General features: G+C 31.7%; 1 protein-coding gene across 2 annotated transcripts; it reads right to left on the reverse strand.

Moving 5' to 3' along the window:
- Positions 1-634: 634 nt before the first annotated feature.
- Positions 635-17586, reverse strand: LOC122499859 (T-cell acute lymphocytic leukemia protein 1). 2 transcript variants are annotated; one of them, XM_043608394.1, is made up of 2 exons: positions 17101-17586; positions 635-2628 (listed from the first exon to the last, which is right to left on the reverse strand). In XM_043608394.1, exons 1-2 carry the CDS (start codon positions 17171-17173, stop codon positions 1514-1516), a joined length of 1188 nt encoding a protein of 395 aa, XP_043464329.1. In that variant the 5' UTR covers positions 17174-17586; the 3' UTR covers positions 635-1513. The 2 variants fall into 2 exon arrangements, with proteins under 2 accessions (XP_043464329.1, XP_043464330.1); XM_043608395.1 differs by lacking the exon at positions 17101-17586 and adding an exon at positions 6278-12167.
- Between the last annotated feature and the right edge of the window lie 10299 nt (positions 17587-27885).

Here is a 27885-nt window from a genome sequence, read left to right on the forward strand (position 1 = left end):
TTTTGATCAAAGTTAAAAAATTGTTAAAAAATTTAAGATTAAAAAATAGAAACAATTTTGCATATTTTCTGTTTCTTAATCACAATTGTGTTCACAAAATAATGAGTTGCTTTTTAAAAAAGAAAAAAATTTTTTTTTATAAAATTCCTATTTTTTATCACAATTTTTTAACAAAATTCAATTATTATTTGAAAAAGAAGAAATAATAATTTGCATAATTTTTATACAAAAATTTCCAAAATTAATATATTTATGAAACATTTTTTTAGAAATCATTAAATATCTTTAGGAAAAAAATGCCTATAATTTCTCTTTGTTAATTACGATTTTTAATTAGATTGTTAAAAATACCACAACCGTATATATATATATATATATATATATATATATATATAATTAAAAGACTATTATCTTTAAAAAATTATTTGAAAAATTATTTGAAAATATTTTTCAAAAATTAATTTTAAGAGTTTCTTTATCATAATTTTTAAAAAATATTATACCTTAATAACTTTTAAAAAAACATGAATAATAATTACAGTTACAAAGATAAAACTTTTTTAATTAGATGAATGTTTTTTGTGGTTTTTTAAATACATTAATTTAAAGAATTTTTTAAAATTGGAAATTGGCCTAAAAAATTCTTTAAATTGATAAAATTTTTGTTGCAACACTGAATTAAATAGAATTTTTCGCCTTTTTTTGTATTTTTAATCGACTAAAGCGGCTTTTTTTCATGTGTCTTAAAGTCCATCCGAGGCCTGTTAAAATTTTCCCTATTCTACAAAAAAAACTTTTTTGTTGCCAGCAGATTTAGAGAGTGAAATAGTTTTTATCATTCGAAGACAAAGATTATTTTGGATAAGACAGAGTACATATATGTTGTTTTTGGAAAGAATTTTTATTTACTTAAATATTCTAACGATTGTTGAGTTTTTTTTTTTTTATTGTCGTGTATAACGAGAAGACGAAAAAACGACAGAGATTTGAGTTCTACATCGGAAACTAGAGAGGGGGTGTGAGGGGGAACTAGATTCGCTATCATTTATTAAATATTGTCAAGCATATCTGGCACTGATTTATACATTTTATCTAAATTAACACTTAGGCAAGTTGGCGAGCACAGCTTTGAGCATCTTGGAGTAAAGGTAGGTCAGGTAAAAGAGACTCAATGGCTTTGAGAATTTGATCTTTAAAATGACGTATTATAATAATAATTCCCACGTATTTGACTATTTAGTTGGACTATTTAGTTGGTTTTTTCCAAAAACCAATCTTTTGAAGATTATTGAAGATCCAACTCTTAGTTGGATCTTGGTTGGATAAGTTTACTTTCTGATGGGTTTCGGACTATGTTTTTCGGTTTCCAAAAACCAATCTTTTGAAGATCCCAACTTTTAGTTGGATCTTAGTTGGATAAGTTTACTTTCTTTCGGGTTTAAACTTTCGGATTCTTGAAGATTGAGAAATGAGAATTGAATGTCCAACTTTTGGATACGATTAATAATGGGAATTATTCGTCTTTCTTTTTTCTTAGTTTGCCCTCGGTTTGTATTGTTTTGGAGACAAGATCGACGCAAGCACCGAGGGAGACATTGTTCTCGGGTTCGCCCTCGGGTGTGTTGACTATTTTACTGAGGGTCATGATGTAGCTGCACGCGATCCTGAGAACCGAGAGTTTGGATAGTTTTTGATTGTGGGAGTATGCGGGTATCGCACGTCGAAGGGTATCGAACGCGGCGCTGATTGTGTGCACCCGCGTTCGTTCCCTTGCGTTCGCCTCTATCCTCCGTTCGCGGGTCATGTTCTTGTAATTTCTCTGCTGACCGTTAGGAAGATGATGCCTCGCGTGATCGTTGGATGTCGTCTGAGATGGTAATACGTGATCCATGTGGTAGGTCGTCGGCCTCTCGAAGGAGCCGCCACTTACTGCCGGATGGGAGGGCACTCGGGGAACTTCACCTCGGAGAACTTCGCCTCGAAGAACCAGAGAGAGTGGTTCGTCTTGAAGCCTTTGATGGGCTGACATTGGCGGTGGCGGCGGTGGAAGTGGCGGTTCAAACCTCTGACGGGATTCTCGCCTTTGACCGGAGTAAACCGATGAACGAGTGGAACATTCCGAGGGTGAGGTTGGTCTTCGATTTGACTCGTGGAGTCTTTGGAGGACCTCCTCCTGAATTCTGGCTTCGTAACGTCTTTGTGCCTCTTCCTGGAGGTACAACTCTTTTCTTTCTTCTTTCTTTTGTTCCTCTTCGGTTTGCTTTTGCTCGTCACTACTATCTTTTGCTTTGTCGACATTGAAACAGGAATTAACGGATTTTTTGCTTTCGGTTTTTGTTGATGAACTCCAGGGCCTGAAGGGACTGGGTGAGGGGGATGTTGCAGGTCGACTTTCCTCGTCCGTCTCTTGGAGAATTTCGAATCTTCGTCGCTTTTTCAGTGGTGCTGTACTGGGTTCGAGGATTTTTCTCGGCTCCGCTAATTTTCTTTTGTTTCGCAAAGAAATCGGCGTCACTTGAACCTCGACACTGTCTTCGGATGCGCTCGGCGAATGCAGGCCTGACATATCGTCCTCGTCAGCTCCACTGCAAAAACCAGCGTCCCGCTCTGAACCTTCCATGACTCCGGCTGTAACAAAAAAAGAAGATACATGAGTTAGATTTGTATTACTGATAATAAAAATCCTAACAATTGTAATTATCGATTGGGGTACCCCAAACGGCATATTTACAAAAATAAAAACGATTTAGATCCTTACACATTGTTTAGGTAAAATAATCAAAAGCATAATCCAGAGTAAAGGGATAAGAATTTTTTATCGAATTCCGAAAAGATTGTGTGGTGGGAGGTCAAGAGCATGTCGAATAACGAAAGAGGCTTTCAATAGAAGTCAAGAGTTGCATGCTCCAGGGACTTGAGAAGAGAAGGCAATAAAAGGAGCAACGATCGGAGACGAGGTTGGCGCCAGCGCCATGTGGCGGTCGTCGCTGGGCATCTCTTTGGCGAAGATGATTCCGCGTTTGGGCGAGAAGAAGAAGAAGATGAAGAAGAAAGGGAATTAGGGAAAGATAAAGGAGGTGGACGTGCGGAGAAGTTGCGAAACGAAAAGAAGGGTATGGGAGGGGAGGTTAAAAAGGAAAGGACAAAAACATCGGAACCGATGAAAAGAGAGCGAGAGAAAGACCGCCAACGTTCTGTAATCGAGAAACCTGATGCCTCAACAACACCATATAGGTCCCTACTTGTAGGTTCGATAAATTACTGTCGTCCAAGATCGATCGAAGTCAGTCAATTATTTATCGTTCGACGCGAGCAAGGCGGCGATCTTCTCGTTCGAGATAAAATATATTTTTTCCCCACCGCAAGGAAATGTAAATTTCGTGTTTTGAAAATTGTCGAAAGGGATTTCAGGTGGAAATTAAAGGTGAAAAATGTTGTTCTTTTTAGTCAGCACTTAAAGCACACTTCCTAAACTGTTCTTTTCCGCACACATGGTTGTTTGACACCCATAAGGCTTTACAGTGTGTTCTGTAGGCTGCAGTTGGATATTATCTTTCAGCAAAACTATCTTAGGTAGCTAAGTACATCTATTTTGAAGAAAAGTAGGCTTTATGCTAATTCATTTAGTCCTAATTAAAGAAATTCGAAAACCACGAAAAAATGTCTTCTAACATTCTTTTTGGAACAAGAAGGAAGCTTTTACCGCGAGTGATAAATTCTACTACTGATTAAATATTTTTGGTTAATGTTCGAGAAATCAGGTGAAAATGAAATATCAAGGCGAAAAGTGAAATTCCTGTTTGCATTGTTTTAATATTTGGAAATGCTGATCGAATTGTTTTCCAATCGACGTGTTTATAATTGATCGGAGAGTTCTGCACGCCAGATGCTCGGCTGACGCATTAAATCGTTATAGAAAACATCCCGTTATATAGTTGATTTCGCCCACGGATTCCGCGGGTCGAAAACGCGTCGGGACTCCCAGTAATGCGGTACTAAAGTTAGAATAAACTCTCTCTCTCTGAACGCACGTGTCCGTCTTCACAGCTTCCGCCGCATATAAAGAACAGTGAAACGGCTGTTCTCGATCTGCTTGCTCAACTTTTTTTTTCTTTTCCTAAATGTCTCGCGCGCCTGGATTATATAGGGATTTACTGATCTGTAAACCCCCTTCTCTCTCTTATTCTTATTCTAAATGATTAAAACCCCGATTTTTGTCTTAATGTATTTTTTCTTTCATAATCTTTTCCCCACATAAATCGGCTAATAATTCTAACATCTAACATTATGTACCTTAAATCGTTAATGCCGAAGTTTTTTTTATGGGAGTGTAAAAATAAACCGTGAAAATTATTACACAGGCGGAATTTAGTCTTTAGGAAAGGAAATAATTTCGTTTCTGATGAACAATCATCTTGGCTATATGAAATCGAAGCACATTGCATTGGTTCGTCTTTTCTATATAAGGAAAAGAAGATGCGACAACAAACCTTCTTGGAATATCTTTGCAGCTGCAATTCCAACGACTCATCACGATTTTAGATCTCTGGAACCGTGTGTGATTCCATTTTCGTCGATCTTGAATTTCGTGTGTAATGCGTAAGGTTTTATGAGAGAGAATTTCTTCTTAGAATTTAATTTGTTGTAAGTACATGAAATAAAGTGATTTCGACCATTTTTCTTACAGGTATTTATAATTTTTTTTTTTGTATTCTTTTGTATAGTGAAATATATCTTCAACACCCTAGGAGATTGACGATCGATCATCATACACAGAGACTAACGAAGTCTAAACCTTTTTCAATGTCACTTCGATTATAATCAGCCCGTAATGAACATGATTCATGGCGATCGGTTCTATCTAACAAACCAGTTAATCAGTGTATTTTATATCACACTCGAGATGAGAATCAAGTATATATTCCTTTCTCCTTTTATGCTCTCTGCAATACTCTCGGACTTTAGTTTATAATTTGTTTTCTCCTCTTTGGTTCGTTTAGGAATAAAAAGTGGTAGTTGTGGATAATAATACATTTGGAAAAGTGGGTCATTTAGAAATAATGATAATAAAGGGTATTTTTAATTTTTAGTTGGCTCGTTCATTATAAATAATAATAATAATAATAATAACAATATTATTAGATTATAATAAAATATAATTGTTATATTATTATTTATATAATTTTATGATTTCCAAAAATATTTTTTTATTATTTATAATAATAAAAATGATGGAATAAAATGAATATAACTGAACTCGGTAGCAGAGAACCTGCTTCTAAATAACATCGAGCAGTGCATTGTTTTTCATCCGAACAATATTCTTATCAGAGTGATAAACTTGAAATGATTGCACTCCGATTGCACTTTGCTTACGTGAATTCTCCGGTTACGAAAGTAAATTGCGTTTTACGGTTTAGCGCCTGTTGCGTCTTGTTTCTAAGGATTCAAATTTACAAACAACTTGTCACGCACGTGGACTATCTGCTTGTGTCATAACGCCTCAGTGTGCGATGTTTAATCATACACTATACATATATTTTCACATAAATTCACACATTTATTATTGTGCTGCTTCGACGTAATTTATATACTCTGAACATTTTGTTTCTAGTAATTGAAAATTAATAAATTTTAATTGAATCATTCGAAATAATATATTTGAAATTAGTAATACAGTAAATAAATTAAAGAAATATGTAATTAACAAGAAAATTATTTTATTGCATTTGAAATTATCACAAATTTCCTCCTTTTTGAAATTTACGACAAGTATGATAGAAATTTTAATCGAATGACAATTTGGAACAATTGTGTTTAAGCACTTTAAAAACTGTTCATGTGCTCCTACACTGTTGTGGCATTTGTTTGTCATTGTTCATTTATAATTTTTGTATAATACACCGCGTCTCCCACGTTGCTTTTCGAATAATTGTTACATCCTACTCAAGAACGGCTAATATCGGGTGTAATGAATCATTTTGAAAGAAAAAAAAAATTATAGAATCCAAAAAGGTGTGCATTAGCATACAAAAGTGAATCAGCAAAATAAGGTGTGTAAAGTGCTTTTTTCTCTTTCGTTTTTTAGGTCTTTGAAACATGCGTCAAAAAAGGATTTTTGGGTTTTTTTTTGTAAATTTTATGTTTTTTCTCGATTTTGACAAATTTTTTTAAGTTTTACTATTGTACTCAAAGAAATTTGTCAAAATTAATGTGACTAATAATTAACATGTAATTAAACAGTAAACGAATCAGATTATAATGTTTCGTAACTTACTAAATGTTATGGCCTGAGCGTTGTAGTTCCGCTTGTGAGAGAGTTTTATCGACATCTGGACGGACGGTTACAGAACTTTTGGCGCGAAATTCAAATCGAATTTTTACAAACAAGTAATGGGACTTTAATAATTTAGTTCTTTTTCGAAATATAATTTTTATTTTATTAAACAAATAAGTAGAACAAAAGCAAAAGTGAACTGAGACGTACTTTATAAAGTTGCAAAATGTTTAAAATTCGTTTCGCGTAAAAAATATTTTTCGACGCTTAACGACAGTGATAACTTTAGGGATCTTGGTTTTTCGGGGGGTTAGGAGGGGGAATCTACGATACTTTTAGAAAATTGTAAAAATGATAAGTGTTTTTTCGGCCACCTGGTGCTGAAGCACTCGTTATCGTCGAGTGATAAGCAAACCGGGGATTACGTCTATCGAACATCTGCTGACTTGAGCGTTAATCGCGAACGCGCACGTGGAGCTTTAACAGTAAAGTTTATACAATATGCGCTTGGGACCGTGCTTCCAATATATATTCATAACAGTCGAGAAGCACACATACACCTACACGCACACAGACAAATATATAAACACTGTTGTGAAATTGGATGATAAGCGTCTGCTATTGAGAGCTCGACTACTATAGAGAGAGAGAGAGAGTGAGAGAGAGAGAGAGAGAGAGAGAAAGAGAGCGCATGTAGAAGTTTTCAAGTCAATGCGTGGTCACCCGTCGAGGACCCCGAGGTCGCCGACAGGCGCCATTCAGGCATATACGATCGATCTTTGCGTTCATAAACATCGGAATGGTCCGACGCGAAAGATACGAACTTTTCACCCGACCTCTTCTTTGACTAACAAAAAAAAAAAGAAAACAAGAAAAAAATAAACTGAAAGGAAGAGAACATTCACGTCATCGAATTTTATTTTGAAAAATAATTCTGGGAACATTTTCCTATTAAATGTTTTTGAACAGTGGAAATGTTAATAGAGGAAAAAAAATTGAAGACACGTGGATTCGTCTATTGACAGATCTGCAAATTGTTTCGCTATCTATAATGTTTGGCTCCACGTTCTCATTCGGCAGTTGTTCAAATAGTGGGACAAGAATAACTTGCGACATATGTGCAAACGCATAACCAATAGTCACACTTATTTTCCTCTCTCATCCCTCGTTTTTCTTGCGATAATTTTAGACCGTGAAAACATTTCAAGTATTGCGACCTACTGATCTCTTTTTCTTCTTCTTTTTCTTATTAACGGATTTTGAAAATCCATGTTCCTGCTATGTTAGCGTCAAAAACTATTTTCTAAAAGTCAAAATATATTTTGAAACGAAATATATTGTGTTAAACTAAAAAATTTAGCTTTTCGAAAACCAAATGAAATGATGAGGTAACAATAAAGTTGAAAATTTTATTAGCGGTATCGAGAAATAAGCTTGAATTCGCACCTGGCAAAAATCGATTTCACCGGGAGGATAAAATACAGGAATTATGTGTAACAACTCTATAATATAATAAGATTGGAAAGGGACAGATGAGAACGTTTGTCGTGCCAAGGAAACTGAAGTGCGACCGAATCGCGTGAAAAGGCGGCAAATTGCCGGTCATTATCTGCAATCTCCACGCACATCTTCGGAAAGGACTGAAATTATGCTGAGCAAAAGGCGTGACTGCACGGCAAGGTCGGCACTTTATGTGTCGTAACATCTACAGAAACTTCCTCTAATCACAAATTAAAAAAAAACACCCCTACGACAATAACGCACTTTCTACTTTTTTAAAACATGATTTTTTTTAAATAAGTAACTTTACAGTTAAGGATTATACCCAAAATTTTATTCTCTTCCTCACAAAATTCCTGATTTCCAAACAGAATTCTGGACTTTAAGGAACAAACGAACGTATACGCACACATATATGCGAAGATGAAGAAGAAGAAGAAGAAGAAGAAAGTGAATGGCTCGTGATTTATCAAGAGCAGACGACCGCCTGTCATGTACAACGCCTAAAGGTCCGCGGTTCGAGTCGCTTATCGAATCGTTTAAGATATAGGTTCTTCCATCCTTCTCTCTCGCATTCTCATCTTCTCATCTCTAATACGCCATAGCCATAAGGTCATAGATCACCCGACAGTTCGGTTATCGAAGCCATTAATTCTGATTTAATTCTCATGTCGCCTAGACATATATATGCGCGAGTCTCTCTCACAAACGGAACACCGCAACTGTCGATGCCCTGATCTCATTTCTCAATGACCACGTGTTTGTGTGTAATATTCTCACAGACATCCATATGTTTTGCATCCTCTAAAAACCAAAACAAATTTTCCCCGCAAAACTATTTCCTCATTATTTATCGAGGTTTAAAAATATTTTCTGACGCAACAACAAATGCGTTTCGAATATCCATTCGATGCGTTTTCAAAATAATTTTCTCTCTCTCTCTTTCTTCCTCATTTTCATTAGATTCAAGTTTTCCAAAATATTCACCAAAGTGACAAAACTCTGAAGTTTCTTTTTTTCCAGAACCAAAAAGAGAAAAATCCAATTAGGGTACTAGTATCAATAAAAAAAATTTATGTATTCTAGGTCAGTTTTCAAGATAAAAATTCGTTGTTTTTTCCTAAACATTCGGCATTCTGTTCTTATCATGGTATAAAAAAAGTTCTAAAATAATATCTATATTTTGAAACAAAGGTAAGAAGAAATTAGTTCAATTAAACTAAGGTTCCAAAAGGGAGCTATAGTAAATTTGTTTTTTCTTTTTTGCGCTTTGCAAAATTTGATATTCACCTGATTATAATAAATTATTCCGATCACGCCACACTTGTTAAAATTTCATTCGAGTTAATTAAAATCGTCACGGATCGATTGATTATAAGCACATCATCATCTTCCGCTTTGATAAAACGTGTAAATTTTCCTTTCACAAAATCCCGATTATTATGAATCTTTATTTTGAAAATAATTCTCATGCGATGTAGACTTAAAAACCAACAACAAAATTACCATTTGTAGTGCTGAAGTGTTTAAAAAAATAGTTTTCGACAATGATTGTCGACACTATAGGTTCACGACCATCAAGAATTGAGTTAATTTTTGCTTTTGCTTCTGCGTAAGAAAACAAATTTAGAAGCTTAGCGTCGACGCTAACTGGAGGAACTTTGTATCGTCTTGAAATTTTTCCTCTTTTTCTATTCTTTGGAAAAATTTTCCTAGTGTCCGTCAATCGTATAGTGGTTCATTGAACCTATACGATAATGGTAAATCCCAATGCGCAACATTTTATAATGTGATTCCTCATGATCGAGCATCGAATGCAAAAACGACAAACACACGGTAAATTTTGCAATTGAAAGAAAGCAAAACTTGTGCAACGATACACGTCGCAATGAATAAATCGAATGCGATTTGAAAATCCGTTCGGTCACATCCGCTCGTAAACGCGACTCACTTACGCATTTAATATAATGTCCAATTTTGAAAACAGCGGAAGGTGAAAATCAAAAGCGTCTTGCAAGTCAAGAATTGATATACTAAAAATCAAATCAAAAAGGGATCCGAATCTTTTGGCATCAACTTGATCCAATTTAGTATCAATTTGATACTTTTAAGAAAACGGCGACTATGAGAATTCGAAGAGTTTTCGAAGATTAGAAGATTTAAAGAGTTCAACTACAAGAATTCTAAAAAGTACTATTTTTTTAAAGAAGATAATGAAAACCATCAACTGCATTTGGAGCAGTTTTGGAACAATTGAAATAGCAGAGCATTGTGTAATAAATAGTTGCAACATTAACGTATTAGACTAATAGAAACATTGACGGTGGTTATAACTAACAATTGCGACTGTAAATTTGCAAATATAACAAACAATGGACATAATAATGTGGCTAACAATAAACGATGGGCATAATAATGCTTGGGGCGAGGAGACAAACAATCGAATTGATAAAGTAGAATGAATTACGGGTGGTGCACTAGTGATAACTTGGGACCTAATAAACAACGAAAATTACCATCCGAAATTGTTGAATGTAGAAACAAAAACTTACAAATACAAAAAAGGTACAAAAATAGCTAGAATACAATAGTAGTGATAGAATTAGAATAAGCTAATTATCTTCGTGACGTGATACACAAAAAAATACGCGTGATAACGCGTAGAGGAAACTGAAGTTTGCTGCTATCAAATGTAATCACTAAGAGGAGGATTTTCATTTTGTTTTTTCTCCAACTCTCGGAGAGTATCAATCGGTTTGAGAGACTAGAAAAGTATTCCGCTGTTATATATTATGTGTGTACTGTGGGAGTCGCGACAGCGCGGCGACGGTGAATCGTGGCGCGGCACAGCTGGTCGCCTCTCTCGCCCACTTAAACGCAAACGCGATACATACGCAAAAACACATTGAAATACACATTGAAAGATTTGCTACCGCACGCGCTCACAGTAACACCCACACACACACTATATTCGCAAAACAGATTCACAAGACCCAGCGACTCGCGTCGTCTCGGACGCTGAGCGGCGCGACACGACATCTGGCTAGCGCCATACACTCTACCCCCCGCGCTCAATCGCTCCTTCTTCTTCTTCTTCTCCTCCTTTGCCTTTATAACCAACAGCGGCTCTCATTACCCTATCTCATCCATTTCCGCGATTTGTTTACTATTTTACAAGGTTCCGGCTTTTTGCGAACAACATTTTTGCACTCGTGTAACGAATGAAACAAGTTTTTCATTATTTGCGCCGAGAAAAGAGAATAATGATGAAATAATTGCTGGATTTACGGAATTTTTGTTGTGTTCTTGAATTTAGCTTCTTTGGTCGTAAAAGTGTGGAACTAAATCGAAATTTTAATGATGGTTTTTTACTTATGTCAGTATTTTCATTCACGTGTTTCTGAAGTTAGCGTCGACGCTGAGCGTCAATTATTAGCATTTTTATCTCTAAAAGTCACCAAAAGATTAGTTTTCTAAACCTTCCGCAAAAGATTGTTGAACTTTTCCAAAAGTTTCTTTGACAGCTTAGCGTCGACACAATGATTTAGGTCATATGGATGACTTCAAGTTCGGCGCTTTTTAATCCAAGGTTCACTTTTGCATTCGATTTCTACTTCTTGAAATTCAAACTTGAAACGAATATTTAGACATTTAGAGAAAATGGGGGAAAAAAACCTAAAAAGTATGTTTATTGTTCATTAGCGATTTTACGTAGCCTTTATATGCGCGGCGTGTAAATTATCTTTCTCCATTAACGTCCTCAAGTTCCACTCGACGGAATATACACATATTTATTAAGAGTTAAACAGGTACTACGTGTAAATATATATCGTACCGTCGTACCGACATTAGTGCACTTTATTTATGCCTTACAAGTTCGTAGATATTAGACTTTTGCATTTACGTGGGTTGTACATGTGCGCGCTCATTGTACTAGACAGAATGAAAGTGTTGGTATCCTCGCGCGTTTAATTCGCTGATTTCCACATGTATAGATGTGGAATGCGAACACCCACTGCGCTGCTGTTCAAAATCCACCGGCAAATACAAATAAATATTTGTATGTAAAGTTGTAAATATAGTTGTCCGTATGGTTGTGTGATTCGATATCTTTTGACCGAAAAGTTGTATTGCTCTTGAGAAATTGAATATATTTCGTTTTTGACAGACAAATTATTTCTATACTTTGTAAATGCTTTTTTCTAAATGCTGCCTGTATCTTAGTGGAAAATTTAAATCTCGTCGACAGTTATCGCATTTGTTTTCTCTCCGATGTAAATTTTTACCATATGGTTTCAACTGATATCTTGAGTTAATATTTGTCCTGTTGTGCTTAATCCTACCGCTTTTAATTAATAACCGCGAAACGTTTTCAAAACACGTGTTTCAGAGGAGACTTTAAATTGCAACTGGTTCCAAAATTGAGTTTACTTTAACTTTTTGACTAATTTTTTAAAAAGTTTTAGAACAGAAAGATTTCAAACTGAACTGCGCGGAATTGATGATTTTTTCTAATATAATCATCGCGTCAAGAATGTCGACGACTTTGTCCGCATTTTTTTTTTTACGTAATTGTCGGATAGTCTAGCCATGTGGATAATGGGACGCATCCGAATGTATGATTAGATTAGACGACAAATATTAAGTGTCTGTCATTATTTCATTATTTGCGCCGTGGTGTGTGGAATTGTCGTTTGCAAGTGAGAATTCGTATGTCACTCCAGATGCGTATCACGCGTAGGTATTTACAGTCGACATGTAATCCGAAAGCGTAGGAGTACGAGACCCACGTGCCGAGCTTGTGTCCGATTCGTCAGTTATTCCTAACACTCCGAACACTATTCTCTCGACTATTCAAGTCACTATTATTCTCTGACGTCAGCATTTAAATTTCATGTCAAAAATTAAATACAGTTTTTTAGGTTTAAATCCTAAAAAGTGATCGGTATCTGTATGCCTCTAACTTTATTACTTAGTAAATTTTAGGATCAACAGTCCGAAGGTGGCCCAAAAAATGGAAAATTGCAATGGTTTGGATACTGTTTCTGAACGTCTAGACACTTCTGCTTCAAGAGAGAACTCGAACATAAAAAAATTAAATGAAATTCCGAGCGAGGAACCGACGCAACAGCACAGGTGTGTTTTTATCTGCAATTGGTCCGTTAACTCCCGAGGAAGTGGCGCGCATATTAAAAGCCTGCACAATTATTTCCTGTGGGGTGTCATAATCGATTCAGATAGTGGTGTCTGATAATCGTGTGGCTTTCCGGAAAAAAGGTGCATAATATAAGTCTGATATGGTTCCGCCACGCCTTCTGTATATGGATATTTGTCGAGTGAGAGAGAGGGTCGAAATGTGCAAGCATGTGAGCATGAAAGAAACTATTTAGAGAAGAGAATTGGGGATTAAATGAAAGTTGGCCTTTTTTTAGTAGTGGAAGTAGTAGTGGAAGTAGTAGTGGTGGTGATCCCTGTTAAAGAGGCGGGGAAAATTGAGGATTCGCAGGTAGCAGGTGCTAGAAAAGCACAGGTGGGTGGAAAGCATGCTCTCGTGACTAAGCATTTATACCTGTTTTACACAATAACGTATCGTTTACACTCTGGACTTTTACTATTCGTTTGCAATTCTTTTTTTTTACTCAACGAATCGGCGAGACGAGAGTAATCGACGGTATTTTTTGTTTATTAATGTTGTTCCCTTTCGTGTTTATTGTTTTCTCTTCTTTCTTTATGTTTTCTTTTGTATTTTAATGTTTCTTAATGTTTTCTTTTGTATTTTAATGTTTTCCCTTGTTTCTCAATGTTTTCTTTTTTGTTCCAGGAATCTCATCTTCTTCAGCACCTGTTGGGGTGAGTGCAATTTTTCTTCTTAATTTCTAGATCTTTAAGAACTAGCACCCAGGTATCAGGACCCCACTTAATTTCTGAAAATTTTACTTTGGCTTTAAAACAAAACAATGTTTAACTTTGTTGAATAATTCGGTTAGGAACAATTTTTGTTGTGTCATTCGGTACGTCCCAAAACTTTTTAATACCGATTTTGGGTTTTTTGGGAAAAGAAAATATTTCCTCGCCATGGGGTGTAAATTATTCGATGAGTCATTCAACAACCTGTGAGGAATGTTACTGTAAACACGTGCAAGGCCCTTTAAAAAAATTAATTTTAGATTTAGAAACCAAGGGAAATTTGAAAATACTGTTAGGGGGATTTAACCCTTAAAGGGTACTCTGGGTGGTAACACCCAGGGTAAGCTTTAAGGGTTAAACTATTTTTTACCATATTCAACTTAATTGCAATCAGGTGAAGTGAATTTAGGTGGAAATAAGTTAAAAACAAATGTTAAGTCAGTGACACCTTGGTTGAAAAAAGTCGGAGGCTGAAAAGAGAATTTTTGATTTAAATTAGAGTTGATTTGAAGGGGGGCAAAAATTGTAGATGTTTCTCTATTGCTCGAGGGAAAAATCAATGACTATGTAGAAGATGATAAGAAGCTAGTCCATTATCTCATGCGGAAGAAGAGTGAAGGAGGAATGAGAGGATAGTGATCGGAAGGGAGATTTGGAGAGCGCGGTCAAGGGGTCCATGAGCGTCGCTCGATCGGGTCTGTGGCGGCTCGGCGACCCACGCTGGCGCCGCCGCGCCCTGTCTATCTCTTTTGCTCCGATCAGAGATCCGCTCTTGCAGAACCACAACTATTATTCTCTCTCGCTCCCGGTCCTTGCACACACAGCCTCTCCGCCAACTCGTTTCTATCTGTCTCTCTATATTCCGCGCGCGCTCTCTCTCTCTCTCTCTCATCCACACTATCTCCCTTTAGTGCGCGGCACGATTTGACTTCTCTCTTTTTCTCGACCGGCTGGCGCCTATCATAACAATAATTATCATTCCACCTCCTGTCTCTCCCACAACTATCAATCGCCTCGCTTTTACACGCAGACACCGTTAAACGCAATCGCGCTCTTTTACCGTATTAGCCCTCAAGTTAAAAACGACTAATTTCGCCTGTCGAGAGATTTAAAGGAAAAAAAATATATATCACTTTGCTGAGATTGCTATTATTTTACGATATTTGTAATAATGATCTTGTAACTTTTCGTTAAAATTTTTTCTAGTAACATTCGAAATGTATTTTACTAATTTCTCCACGAAAAATTACCTCGGAATCCGAAATTAAACTCATCAGGAAATAGTAAAAATTACGCGGAAATTCCTCGCAGTTTAGCTTTTATTACGAAAGTAGTAAAAGTTTTACTTTATTCCTTCTTTTCCAATGTATGATGATTCAAAATTGTCTGAATCCTTATGCAAAAGAAAGTAAAGTGCCGAAATTATTTTCCGGATTTTTATGTACTTTAGAAATAGTTTCATAATTTCGGATGAATTGAGCCAGAAGGAGGAGATAGATGTGGATTTTAGAAGTTCCTTGCGGAGTGTGGTGAACAATCGAATAGCTTAATAGAAGTTATGGAAAATTTTGTGCAAAACCACTTCTAGTATTAATTTGGCTCCACTATTAATTTCTGTTCATTCATTGCTTGTAATATTAATTGATAGTAGAAAATAAACAACCAGTTTGTTTCTTCTTTCAACTGGTGGTTCTACTAATTTGGTACTACTCTTAATTTTCACTACTGTTAATTGGTACTATTATTAATTAGCACTACTGTTAATTGGCACTACTATTAATTGTCACTACTATTAATTACTTCCACTACCAATTATTGCTACTTTCATTCAAGAAACTAAATCTTGTTCGAATTTCCGAACTGTTATGCGAATAATCTCAAGGATCATGTCTAGTATCCTACAGAGGAAGTAGAGGAAGAGGAGTAATTCCTGGTCGTGTCTGGTGTTGTAGGAAGCTTCTTGATCAATAATATCTGATCATCACAAACCAGTGGATCTTCAATTCATATTTAATGGTGCATCAACTAATCGATTAGCTTCAGATACTTGTTTTGCAGGTGTTTTTGCAAACAGTCAATTGTTTATCTTCGCACTTAATGATTAAAATCCGGTATATTGTTGTTTCACTGTTCTGGCGAATTGTGTAATAAACGAAAGAGCAAACAGCTGATGTTTATTTTTGCAAATAATAAAAGCATGATCGAGTGAAACAAACTGATGATGAATATGGTCCCGTATCAGATTTAGGAACATTTTGAATTCTTTGGTTTGGTATTTTTTACTATATTGATTTTTTTGGTTTGGTATTTTTTACTATTTTGATTTCTTTGGCTTGGTATTTTTTCTATTTTGATTTCTTTGGTTTGGTATATTTTTTGGGTTGCTAGTTACTATTTTGATTTCTGTGCGTTAGTATTTGGATTAAGAAAGTTTTTTAAGGATGTCAAATTGAGACAAAAAACGAATAAAAAATGTTGCTTCGCAACACTTTTGATTTGTTTTTTGTCTCAATTTGATATTGTTAGAAAAACTGTGAGGCAAATAGTTGATATAGTCCAGATATTCTTGATAGTAGATTTAGGAACAACTTTTCAAAATTTTGCTTTGGTGTATATTTTTTTGGCTAGTATTTAGATTTTTATGGGTGCTGTTCGGATCAGTATGCATTACTATTCGGATTATTATGCATTACTGTTCAGACTATTGTACATTACTGTTAATGTAACTTTACCGATTTTTTAAAAATCTTCCTATGCTTCTTATTGGGTTAGTGTCAAACTTGTGATATGCTCTACTATTCAGATTATTATGCATTACAATTCGGATTATTATGCATTACTAGATCTATTCATTACTGTTCATACTATTCTACATTATTGTTAATGTAACTTTACCGATTTTTTAAAAATCTTCCGATGCTTTTTGTGGGTTAGTGTCAAAATTGTGCTATGCTCAACTATTCAGATTATTATGCATTACTATTTGGAGTATGGTACATTACTATTGAGATCATTATGTATTAGTGTTTAAATTACTATATAGATTATTGTGCATTACTATCTAGATAAGGTAGTATTGTCACTTGTTTTATCATAATCGATTTGAATAAAACTTTTAATTGAAAAGTAGTTCGAAGTGTAACTCGAAGTGGAAATTGAAGTGTCACTTGAAGTGGAATTCGAAGTGTACCCCGAAGTGGAATTTGAAATGTGTTTCGAAAAGCAGTTCGAAACATGATTCGAAAAGCAGTTCGAAGTGTGTTTCGAAAAGCAGTTCAAAACATGATTGGAAAAGCAATTCGAAGCATGATTCGAAAAGCAGTTCGAAGCATGATTCGGACTGATGTTCAAAGTGTAGTTTGTAACATAGAACTTGAAAAATTCAAACTCGAAGAAAATAATAAAAAAATAATCACCTTTCATTAAAGCGGACAGCTCACTCGTTGATTCCACCACGTGGATGCTCATTTTCCTTGCATCTGCAAGCATCGACTCGCTGTTGCAAAGACAAACGTGTAAAAATATTCCAAGGGAATTGAACCAAAAATTGCACAAACACACCGTTGCACTGTTCAGAAATTTGGGTTATTCAATCACCAACACTTTGCGGTTTATAATCCAGAGAAGCACAAGAACACTTTTAAAGAAATTTGGTGATATTCTGTTTTGAAAATATCCAATATTTGATAGATCGTGTGGTCTTAAGAGACTTTGAAAGTTTAACAAGAGAGTGATAGGTCTACTCTCGCCGGCGCTCGGCAACAAACTGACGATTTCAAGCAGCAGGCGCCGCTCGAAGGTCTGGCATTTGGAAGTTCCTTGGCTGTTCGTGAACAGACTGAACTACTGTGTGTGCCAGGTTTTTAGGGTTCTGCGTCAGAGTCCCGTATAGTCTCAGTCCGTGCATCAGGCGCGAGAATGTTGTGTGTCCAGCAGCAGCAGCAGCAGCAGCGAAAAAGGTGGGGGTTGAATTGGCAAAGAGGAATAGGGGGATTTTTGTTGTTGATCTTGGGTGGGGGTAGTGCACGCATTGTTGGAGAAGCCGACCGAGCGGCGCCAGGTTTAGTTCAGCCTCTGTGTGCCACCACTCGTGATACTGCCCACCCACCCAAACGTTTCTCTCGCTCTCTTTCTCTCTCTCACACAACAACACAGAGGAAACTTTCACACGCAGGGGTTGCGAGAGAATCGTGACTTTATGCTTATTCTTTATGGACCAACGCCGACCATCATATGAGAGACGCCTCTTCGGTCAGGGAGGTCATCCACCACGAGAGACTGTAAAAAATCTTTTTTTGATTTTGGTTCACTACCCAGACGTCCTATTTCTGTCTAGTTTTCCACGATTTTTTTCTTCGGTTTTTTTTTTGGGGTTTCAAACAGACTTTCCGTGTAAAATGTAGGAAATGTAGCAATTTAACTCGGGTGACTTTGGACAGTTGGGCCATTTCCGGATGTGTTAAATGTTACGTTTAGTAATTAAGTACTACTGTCAAATTATTAACTATTAATTATAGTCAATAGTATTAGTAATTCGTTCTACTATCACTTAGTTATTATTATTTAAAAATTTTCTTGGAAAAAATTGTGACCCCAACTAATCTTTTTTCTCACACCCTCAGAAATATATTTTATTTCAAATTTTAAACCAGATGAAATTTATTTTGAGTCAATTAAAAGTAAATTTGTCACTGAGCCTAGAAAAATAACTATTTGCTTAAAATCAAAATTTTATTTAACAGAAGAAAATTGTTTATTTGAAACAAGTAAAATTTAGTTGAGACAAATAAACAATTTAGTAGGCTCTGAGTCAAATATATTTTTTTTTCAAGGGTTCAGTGTAGAATTCAGGGAAATTGCGTTTGAAAAAAAATAATAATTACATTTGAAACAAACTGTATATGACACAAACATAAAAAATTATATTAAAAAATTAGTAAATTAAGTAATTACATATAATACTGATTAATTAAGGAATCATTGAAAATAATTAAAATTTTGATTTTACTCACTTATTAAAAACTTGAAAATCGACATGAATTTTGAAGTAAAAGCTTTAATTTTTTTCCATATTCCGGACAGCAGTATTAGACGTATCCTTATTTTTTCAAATAATTTTTTAATTGATTTTCTAAAAATTATTAAAATTAACTAATTTAGTAAAGAAATTCTGTAAAAAAATTTTATAAAAATATTTGAATTTTAGTTACAACTTGAAATTTTAAAAAATAATTGAATTTCAGAAGGTTTTGAAGTAAAATATTTGAAAATTTCAATTGCTGTAAAAAAAGGAATAGTAATTAAATATTTATTAAAATTTCTATTAAAAATAATGGAAATTTTTTGAAATAATTGAAATTTCCTAAATTTCTATTAAAAATAATTAAAATTTTTTAAAATGATTGAAATTTTTATTTAATTCTAAAAAAAAAAAAAAATTTAATTTTTTAAATTTTTAAAAATTTAAAAATAATTAAAATTCTTTTAAATAATTGAAATGTTATAAAATTCTATTAAAAATAATTGAAAATTTTTGAAATAATTCATATTTTCTAAAATTTCTCTAAAAATTCAAATGTTTTCATTGAATTTTCTAAATTTCTATTAAAAATTATTGAAAATTTTTAAAATAATAGAAATTTCCTAAATTTTTATTAAAAATAAAGGAAAATTTCTTAAATAATTGAAACGTCCTAAAATTTTATTAAAAATAATTGGAATTTCTTTTTATTATTCTATTACCTACAAAAAATTAAAAATTTTTGAAATAATCGAAATTTTCCAAATTTCTATTCAAAATAATGGAAATTTTATAAAATAATTGAAATTGTCTTATTCAATTTTATTAAAAATAATTGAAACTTTTTGAAATAAATGAAATTTTCTTATTCAATATTATTAAAAATAATTGAAAGTTCTTTTAATTTTATTGCAAATAATTGAAAATGTTTGAAATAATTGAAATTTTGTAAATTTATATTCAAAATAATGAAAATTTTTTGAAATAATTGAAATTATCTTATTCAATCCTATTAAAAATAATTGAAACTTTTTGAAATAATTGAAATTTTCTTATTCAATTCTATTAAAAATAATTGAAAGTTCTTTTAGTTTTATTACAACGATTTGAAAATTTTTGAAATAATTGAAATTTCCAAAATTTCTATTAAAAATAATGGAAATTTTTAAAAATAATTGAAATTTTTATTAACTAATTTAATTTTTATAAAATGCTATTAAAAATAATTAAAATTTTTGAAATAATTGATTTTTTCTAAAATTCTTTTAAAAATAATTGAAATTTTCTGAAAGTGTATTAAAAATCATTGAATTTTTTAAAAGTTCGATTGAAGTTTTCGAAAATTTTATAAAAAATAATTCAAATTTTTATTAATAATTCAAATTTTATAAAATTCTATTAAAAATAATTGAAAATTTTTGAAATAATTCATATTTTCCAAAATTCCTCTAAAAATAATTGAAATTTTCTGAAATACTATTAAAAATCATTAAATTTTTAAAAAGTTTGATTGAAATTTTCAGAAATTTTATTTTAAAAAATTCAAATGTTTTGAAATAATTGATTTTTCTAAATTTCTATTAAAAATTATTGAAAATTTTTAAAGTAATTGAAATTTCCTAATTTTTTATTAAAAATAGTGGAAAATTTTTTAAATAATTGAAATGTCCTAAAATTTTATTAAAAATAATTGGAATTTTTAAAGTCATTGAAAATTTCTTCAATTCTTTCAAAAATAATTAAATAATAAAAAGAATTAAAAATTTTTAAAATAATTGAAATTTTCTAAAATTCTTTTAAAAATAATGGAAATTTTTTGAAATATTTGAAATTTTTTTAAAATTCTATTGGAAATAATTGAAATTTTCTTTAATAAATGAATAATTGAATTGAATAAGAATTGAAAAATAAAGAGATTGGTAGACACCTTTAAGATTTTGAATAAACTTTTCTGCTTCTAAAAATTATTTTTTTCTATCTTCAGATTTTTTTTTATGGGGAAAAGTAGAAAAAATTAAAAATTGTCTGATTTAGAAGCCAAAAGTCAGCCAAGAGTTATCAAAAAAATCAATAATCTTTAGTTGATTGGCAAATAAATCGAGAGACAATCTTCATTGATTGGCATTTAAATTTTACTGATTCAAATATGGAATGTTGAATTTCGCAAAGTACTTTCATTGTAGTAACAAAATTTGTCTCTTACATTCTAATGACCAGTAATTATTTTATATTAAACTTTTTATTGTTCAGTTTAAAATTATAAATACATTCGCAATATTGATTTATTGGCAAAGTAGAAACTTATTTAAATACATACAGGTGTCGTTTAGTAATTTTTCTTTTTGTTTTCTCTCATCTCTTTTATTTTGAAATATTCACACAATGTTTTTAAGTGCGAAATTTATTCAGTAATAAAAACATAAAATTTTCTTTCGTACCTTTCGATTTAAGGAACGAGACATGGACAATAAAAAATATTCCCTTAATTCGAATGCTGTAAATCTTGTCTAAATTATGTAGCACGTGTGTGTTTGTGTTTGTGTCCTCGAGATTTAATGGAAGGATGTGCGTGCAAAATATATGTTGCTTTTACAGCAAAACTTTACAGTTAAAACTTAAACACCCAACAGGATGTTCTTCATTGTCCCTCCATATCTTTATGAGTACCACCAAGAAAAACCATAAGATTCTTCAATCTTCTTCTTCTTCTTCATCGTCTTCGTCTTCATCTTCGTCTTCGTCTTCTTCTTCTTCTTTTCTAACCTTTAGAGACTGAGAAAGAAAGAGAAAGATAGCATGTGTCGCACAATTGTCATAAAAGTAAAAGTAAATGTGTTTCACAGATTATACCAAAAAAGAGAAGAAAAAAAAAATTATATCCGCAGGCACTCGAAAAATTTTTACTGTTTTACATTTGGTCGAAATGATGAGATTTCGAGAAATTTTCGGTAGAATGCGGGGAAAAGCCGAAATATTAAGCTTCCTCAATATCTTTCTCTAGAAGATCATAAAAGAACATCTGTGGAATGATTTTAACGGATTAGGAGTGTCGCGGAAATCCCACAAAATACATATGTCTTACTTTCATCGTTAAATCATAAAAGTTTCAACCATTCAGGTCAAATATTCTCCTCCTGCTGTGTTAGTTTGATTTTTGTTCGATTTTAAGACGACTAAGTGCCTACTTGAATTTGTCCCATAACACATAAAGTCATTAAATGCGATAAAACTTTTGGGGAAATGCCCTCGAAAACAAACCTTAAATTTCTTTCTGCACTTATGCTGAAAAAACATATTTATTCGAATCAATGAATAGACTACTTTACTGAATTAAAATAAATTGATTGGAAGCGCCCAAAAAGAAAGTTTATTTCACTCAGAGCCAACTAAACTTTTTATTTGGTTCAAATAAATTTTATTGGGTTCAGATAATTTTTATTTAGTTCAAATAAATTTTAATTAGGTCAGATAAATTGTATTTGGTTCAAATAAATTTCCACTATACTTAAATTCGCTAATACTAATTATCGAGTGCAAAGTTTGTAATAATAATAAAAATAATAATAATACAACAAAAAATAAAATATCGAACTTAAATTTGTTCCTGGTAGAGGGGAATAATTTACAAGTGACAAGCGATATTTATTTACCATAAATGACTTTTTATTATCCATATAATTTTGTGTCTGGTACTTTCGGTACTTGAAAGGGATTTACGATTCTCTTTTTATTTAAAGGGGATAAAAATTTTCTAGATAAAGAAAAATACTGATGATAATGATGACGATGATGATGATGATGATGATGATGATGATGGTGATGATGATGAGTCAAGTTTTGTGTGGGTGGGAATGAATTTTCGCTGTTTAGATTAAGTTAGAAGGAGATTATTCTTTTGTATATCAGAAAACTAAGAGACAAGAGGCACACAAATGTAAAGATGAAAGAGAAATAAAGAGAGAGAAAGAGAGAGAGAGCAATTAAACCGGTCCTCATTCTAACAATTTGACGATGAGAATGTTGAGAATTCGAGTATTGTATATATGTATGTGAGTGTGAATGTACCTTTTGCAACTCCTACGCCTCGAGAAATGCATTTTGTTTACGACAGAAGAGATTCTCTCTCTATCAAGAGACATAATTTGTTCATGTGTTATCCGTTTCCTGGCTTCGTACTTTATGTTGTGAATATACTCGCGACTCGTTCAACCGGAAAACTATTACACATGTCTCCACTTGTACTACACATCACAGTACATTGTAAATAATTTCCTATTCTGTTTATTTATTTATTCCGTTTTCTACTTTTCTCGATGACAATTTTAATGTTCTTTCTTATCGTGCTTGTTGCGGCTGTCATCAATTTTTGTCCGGAGGCTCTCAATATAACGGTAGTCAAGGATATTATTATCATCTAATGATTTTATATTTTTGCATTCGAATCATAAACATTCAGAGAAATTTTATTTTTTTAAATTCTTTTCTGTAAAATAGTAAATGGGTATATTTAAATCTTAAACGGTGCTTTACTTTTTTCAGTAATGAAATAAAATAAAAAAAAAACAAATGGAAAATTATGGATATCAGGGTTGCCATGCAACCTGGAAACATGGAAAACCTGGAAAACCTGGCAATTTTAGGGAATTTTATAATCCTTGAAAAAGCCTGGAAAAGTCAGGGAATTTTAATTGGATTCCTGGAAAATTATTGTTTTCTAAAGCTATTGTGCTTATTCTTGAAATCTAATTTTTCTTTAATTCAATTTTCTTCATTCAATTTTAAAAGAGTTGCCTTCACAATTTTTCTTCGCAATAATTCAATTATTTTCATAAATAATTAAATATTTTTTACACAAATTCAATTATTTTCATAAATAATAAAAAACTTTACAGATTTACAATTATTTTCAATATTTTCATAAATAATATAACTCATCGCAGAATTTCAATTATTTTCAATACAATTTTAATGGAATTTCTCGAAAAATGTAATTATTCGTAAAAATTTTATTAAAATTCATCAAAGAAATTCAATTATTTTAAAAAGCCTTCCTATAATTTATTTATTAGAATTTAAGTATTATTGTCAATACATTTTTAATTCAATTTCTTCAAAGAATTCAATTATTTTCAAAAATTTTAATCAAATTCCTTTTAACAATTCAATTTATTTTCAAAATAATTTTAATAAAATTCTTCGTAGAAATTTCATTAATTTCTATAATTTATCAAAATTCAATAATTTTCAATATCTACTATTTCAATAAAATTTCACAAAAGAATTCAATTAGGTATTTAAAAAGAAATATAACTCAAAAATTCGTCTGAAGAATTCAATTATTTTCAAAAGTAATAAAATTCTTCGCAAAAATTTAAGTATGGTCAAAAGTTTGAAAAAATTATCGTCAAAATTTCTGTTATCTTTATAAATATTAAAATTTTTCTACAAAATTCAATTATTTTCAAGAAATTTAATAAAATTCTTTTTAATAAAAAAAATTCTTTTTAAAGATAAATTCTTTTTTTCTTTTTTAACAAATTCAATTTTTTTTCAAAAATTTTCCTCCATTCAATGATTTTCAATATCTACTATTTTAATAAAATTTTCCGAAAGAAATTAATTATTTTAAAAATTTTTTGATAAAATTCTAAGCAAACCTTTTATTATTTTTAAAAATAACAAATATTTCACAGCAATTCAATTATTTACAAATTTTTTAAAAATTTCTTTGCAATAATTCCATTACTTTCCAAAATATTCAATTTATTTTCACAGAGATTCAATTATTTTTATAAATATTAAAGAACTTTTTCAAAAATTATTAAAAATAATAAATTTATGGAAGATGTTTAGTTAAAAACACGAAAGAAAATTCAATTTTGTAAAAGTTAGAAATTATTGCAAAAATTCAATTATTTTCAAGAGTAATAATATTCTTCGCAAAAATTAAATATTCTTCAAAAGAAATAAAATTCTTCTTAGGGATTCAATTATTTTCACAAATAACAAAATTTTTCACTGAAATTCAATTCTTTTTAAACATTTTAATAAAATTTTTCGCAATAATTCAATTATTTTCATAAATAATAACATTCTTTTCTGGAATTAAATTATTTTTTCAAAAATTTTAATAAATTTATTAACAACTATTCAATTATTTTCATAAATAATAAAATTTATCACAGGATTTCAATTATTTTTAATACGATTTTACAGGAATTGATCTAATTATTTACAAAAAAATTAGAATTTTTCACAGGAATTCAATTATATCCAAATATTTTAATAAAATTGACCGAAAGAAATTAATTATTTTAAATACAGTTTTAATTTTTAATTACATTTTTTTGAAATAATTCAATTATTTTTTGAGATTTTAATAAAATTCTTCTCAAGAATTCAATTATTTACATAAATAATTCTTTGAAAGAATTCAATTCTGTCGATAGATAACAAAATTATTCACTAAAATTCAATTATTTTCAGGCATTTTTATAAAATTCTTTGCAAAATTCAATTATTTTCATAATTAACAATTTCATCATAAGAATTCAATTATTTTTAAAAGTAATAAATTTTTGCTTTTGGAAATTTAATTATTTTAAAAAATTCTAATAAAATCGTTCGCAAGAATTCAATTATTTTCATAAATAATAAAATGCCACACAGACATTCAACTATTATTTACAAAAATATTAAATTTTTTTACAGGAATTCAATTATTTTCAAATATTTTATATTTTAATAATAAAACTCAATGCTGAATTTTAATAATTTTTAATACAATTGAGGCCTTGGATCCAATAACTCGCCCGACGCTCGGAGGCACGCGCTAATACCAGTCGGGTAGCAGTGAGTGGCCCAAAGGCGCTCACTGCTCACTGACTGGCAGTTGCGCGTTCCTCCGAGCGTCGGGCGAGTTATTGGATCCAAGGCCTCAATTTTAATCGAATTTCTCGAAAAATTTAATTATTCTTAAAAATTTTATTAAAATTCGTTGATAGAATTGAATTATTTGAAAATTTGTTGACAACGATTCTTTATGGGAATTGAATTTTAAGAAACATTCCATTATTCAAAAAATTACTTATTTTTGTATTTAAATAATTGAATTGTCGTAGAATTTTCTAATTATAATTGATTCAAATATGAATTTTAGTTAAAATTGTAGATAATTGAATTTTGATCTTTGAATGTTTGAATTTTTCATACTTTTAACTGAAAGTTGTGTAGATTTAATTTTTTTTGAAAAAGTTGAATTGAATTTTTTTTATGTTATTTGAAGTTTTTATTTTCTAATATTTGATTGAATAATTTTCGAATAATCGATGAAATTTCGATTAATTTAAAGAAGAATTTTAGTTAAAAATTTTGGAAAACAATAATTGAATGAAAATGATGAAAGTAATTTTGAATAAGTTACAGTAACAATATTCTTATAACATAAAATAATGATTTTATCAGTCGGTCATTTTTAATTATTATAAAACATGAAGATATCGATCACATGGTGTTATCGATATTTTCATGTTTCATGAGAAATTTTTTTTTCAAAATTTTTTCTATTAAATAGTAAATGGGTATTTAAATAGTAAACGGTGCTTTACTTTTTTTTCAGTAAAGAAATAAAATTAAAAAAAAACAAATGGAAAATGTCGGGGGGAAAATACGGATTTATCCCCAAAAGATCGTGGTTGCGTGAAAGAGAGAAAAAGGAAGCAAAGGGAAGTTGCAATTTTTCGGGTGAATCTGAATCTGTCGGTAGTTGAATGCACACACATTGTTTGGTGAGTTTTAGGTGGGCCAGAGGCAAAGAGGAAGAAAAAGAATTGAGGGTCCGGACTGATTGGGCCTTCGATTTCCACTTTCCAGAACGCAGGTGTCGGGCATTCCTTCCGAGAGACGAGTTGTGTGCTGACAAGATGTTGTCGGTCGACCCTGGCCCTCATTCCTTTTCCGTCTCTCAGTCTTCCAATCGCCCCTTGCCCCCACTCCTCTTTTACATGCCGCGTTAAATATCCCCAGAGGCCATTCAAAAACATTTTAAAAGAAACCCTCGACATCAACACACATCCAGGCTTCTTTATTATCATCATCATCATCATTTTTGTATACTCCAATAAAAAAAGAAAAAGAAAAATTCGATCTCCTCGATTTCAAATTATAACTATCAAACGACATAAATCGAACCCCTCAAATATTAGTTTTTGACTTGATAGCTCGCTTGAAAGTTCGCTTGAAAGCTAGCTTGAAAGCTAGCTTGAAAGTTAAGTCTAATTTTAAGAATAGGTCTTCGATGATTCAATGAGAAAAGAATACTTTTTAATCAATTATAATTAGCTTTGTTATACTTATACAGTCAAATATACTTACAAATTGTTATTCTAATTTGTGATTCAAATTTAAAAATTGATTTTTAAAATCAAACGTAATTTATATGTTTGGATTAAATCTGTTATTTCTTAAAAATGTTTAAATTAAGCAAAAAAATATGTTTTAATTAAAGTTAAATATGTTTGATTCAATGAAATGATTTTCTCAGTGAATACCTAGTCTTAATTTAAATAAATATTTTAGAGTGCATTCAGTTTTAATACGTGATTATTCAAAATTCTCCTGGCGAGCGGAGAAAGTAAAAAGAATTTAGAAATTAATTCAATTGGATTGTTCTTAGGATTTAGATAAACTTTAGACAGGTTTTGTGACAGGTAGCACAGGAGAGACACTCTTAAGATTTAGATTAGAGTAATTGAGAGATCAAGATAGGTCCAAGTTTCATTTGAGGATGAGACTATACTCTTCTTCCACTTTTAAATTTTGTTTCTTTAATATTTTTTCTAACACATTTTTTCTATTTTTACTGAGGTTTTTTGTTTCTATTTTGTTTCTTTAATATTTAGGATTATTAGGATTATTTTGAGGATTATTATTTTGACGATGGTTATTATTGTTATTACTCGTTTATGTTTTGACGGAATAGCATTGTTTAAATAGATTAGAAGCAGTTGGGAATGAAGGGACACGGGAGTTTAGTGGAAATTGTTATATATAGAAGTAGTTTATCTCCGTTGTGAAGAGACAAGAGGTCTGTGAGAATTTTGTGAGATATCTAGGTGAACTCGTTTACGGCTTTTATCTCGAGTCGTGTTTCTCAAGAACGGCCTTTCTTCGATCTTCTCCC

Source organism: Leptopilina heterotoma, unplaced genomic scaffold (assembly GCF_015476425.1).
Source record: "Leptopilina heterotoma isolate Lh14 unplaced genomic scaffold, ASM1547642v1 Lhet_177, whole genome shotgun sequence".
NCBI classification, from domain to species: Eukaryota; Metazoa; Arthropoda; class Insecta; order Hymenoptera; family Figitidae; genus Leptopilina; species Leptopilina heterotoma.

What these genes read in the sequence shown, in the direction of transcription:
- LOC122499859 (XM_043608394.1), bottom strand. Translation starts at nt 17,173, where the DNA reads ATGCTTGCAGATGCAAGGAAAATGAGCATCCACGTGGTGGAATCAACG. An exon ending in GCTGTCCGCTTTAATGAAAG is followed by an intron (nt 2,629 to 17,100) that starts GTGATTATTTTT and finishes TTTTTGTTACAG; the next exon opens with CCGGAGTCATGGAAGGTTCA.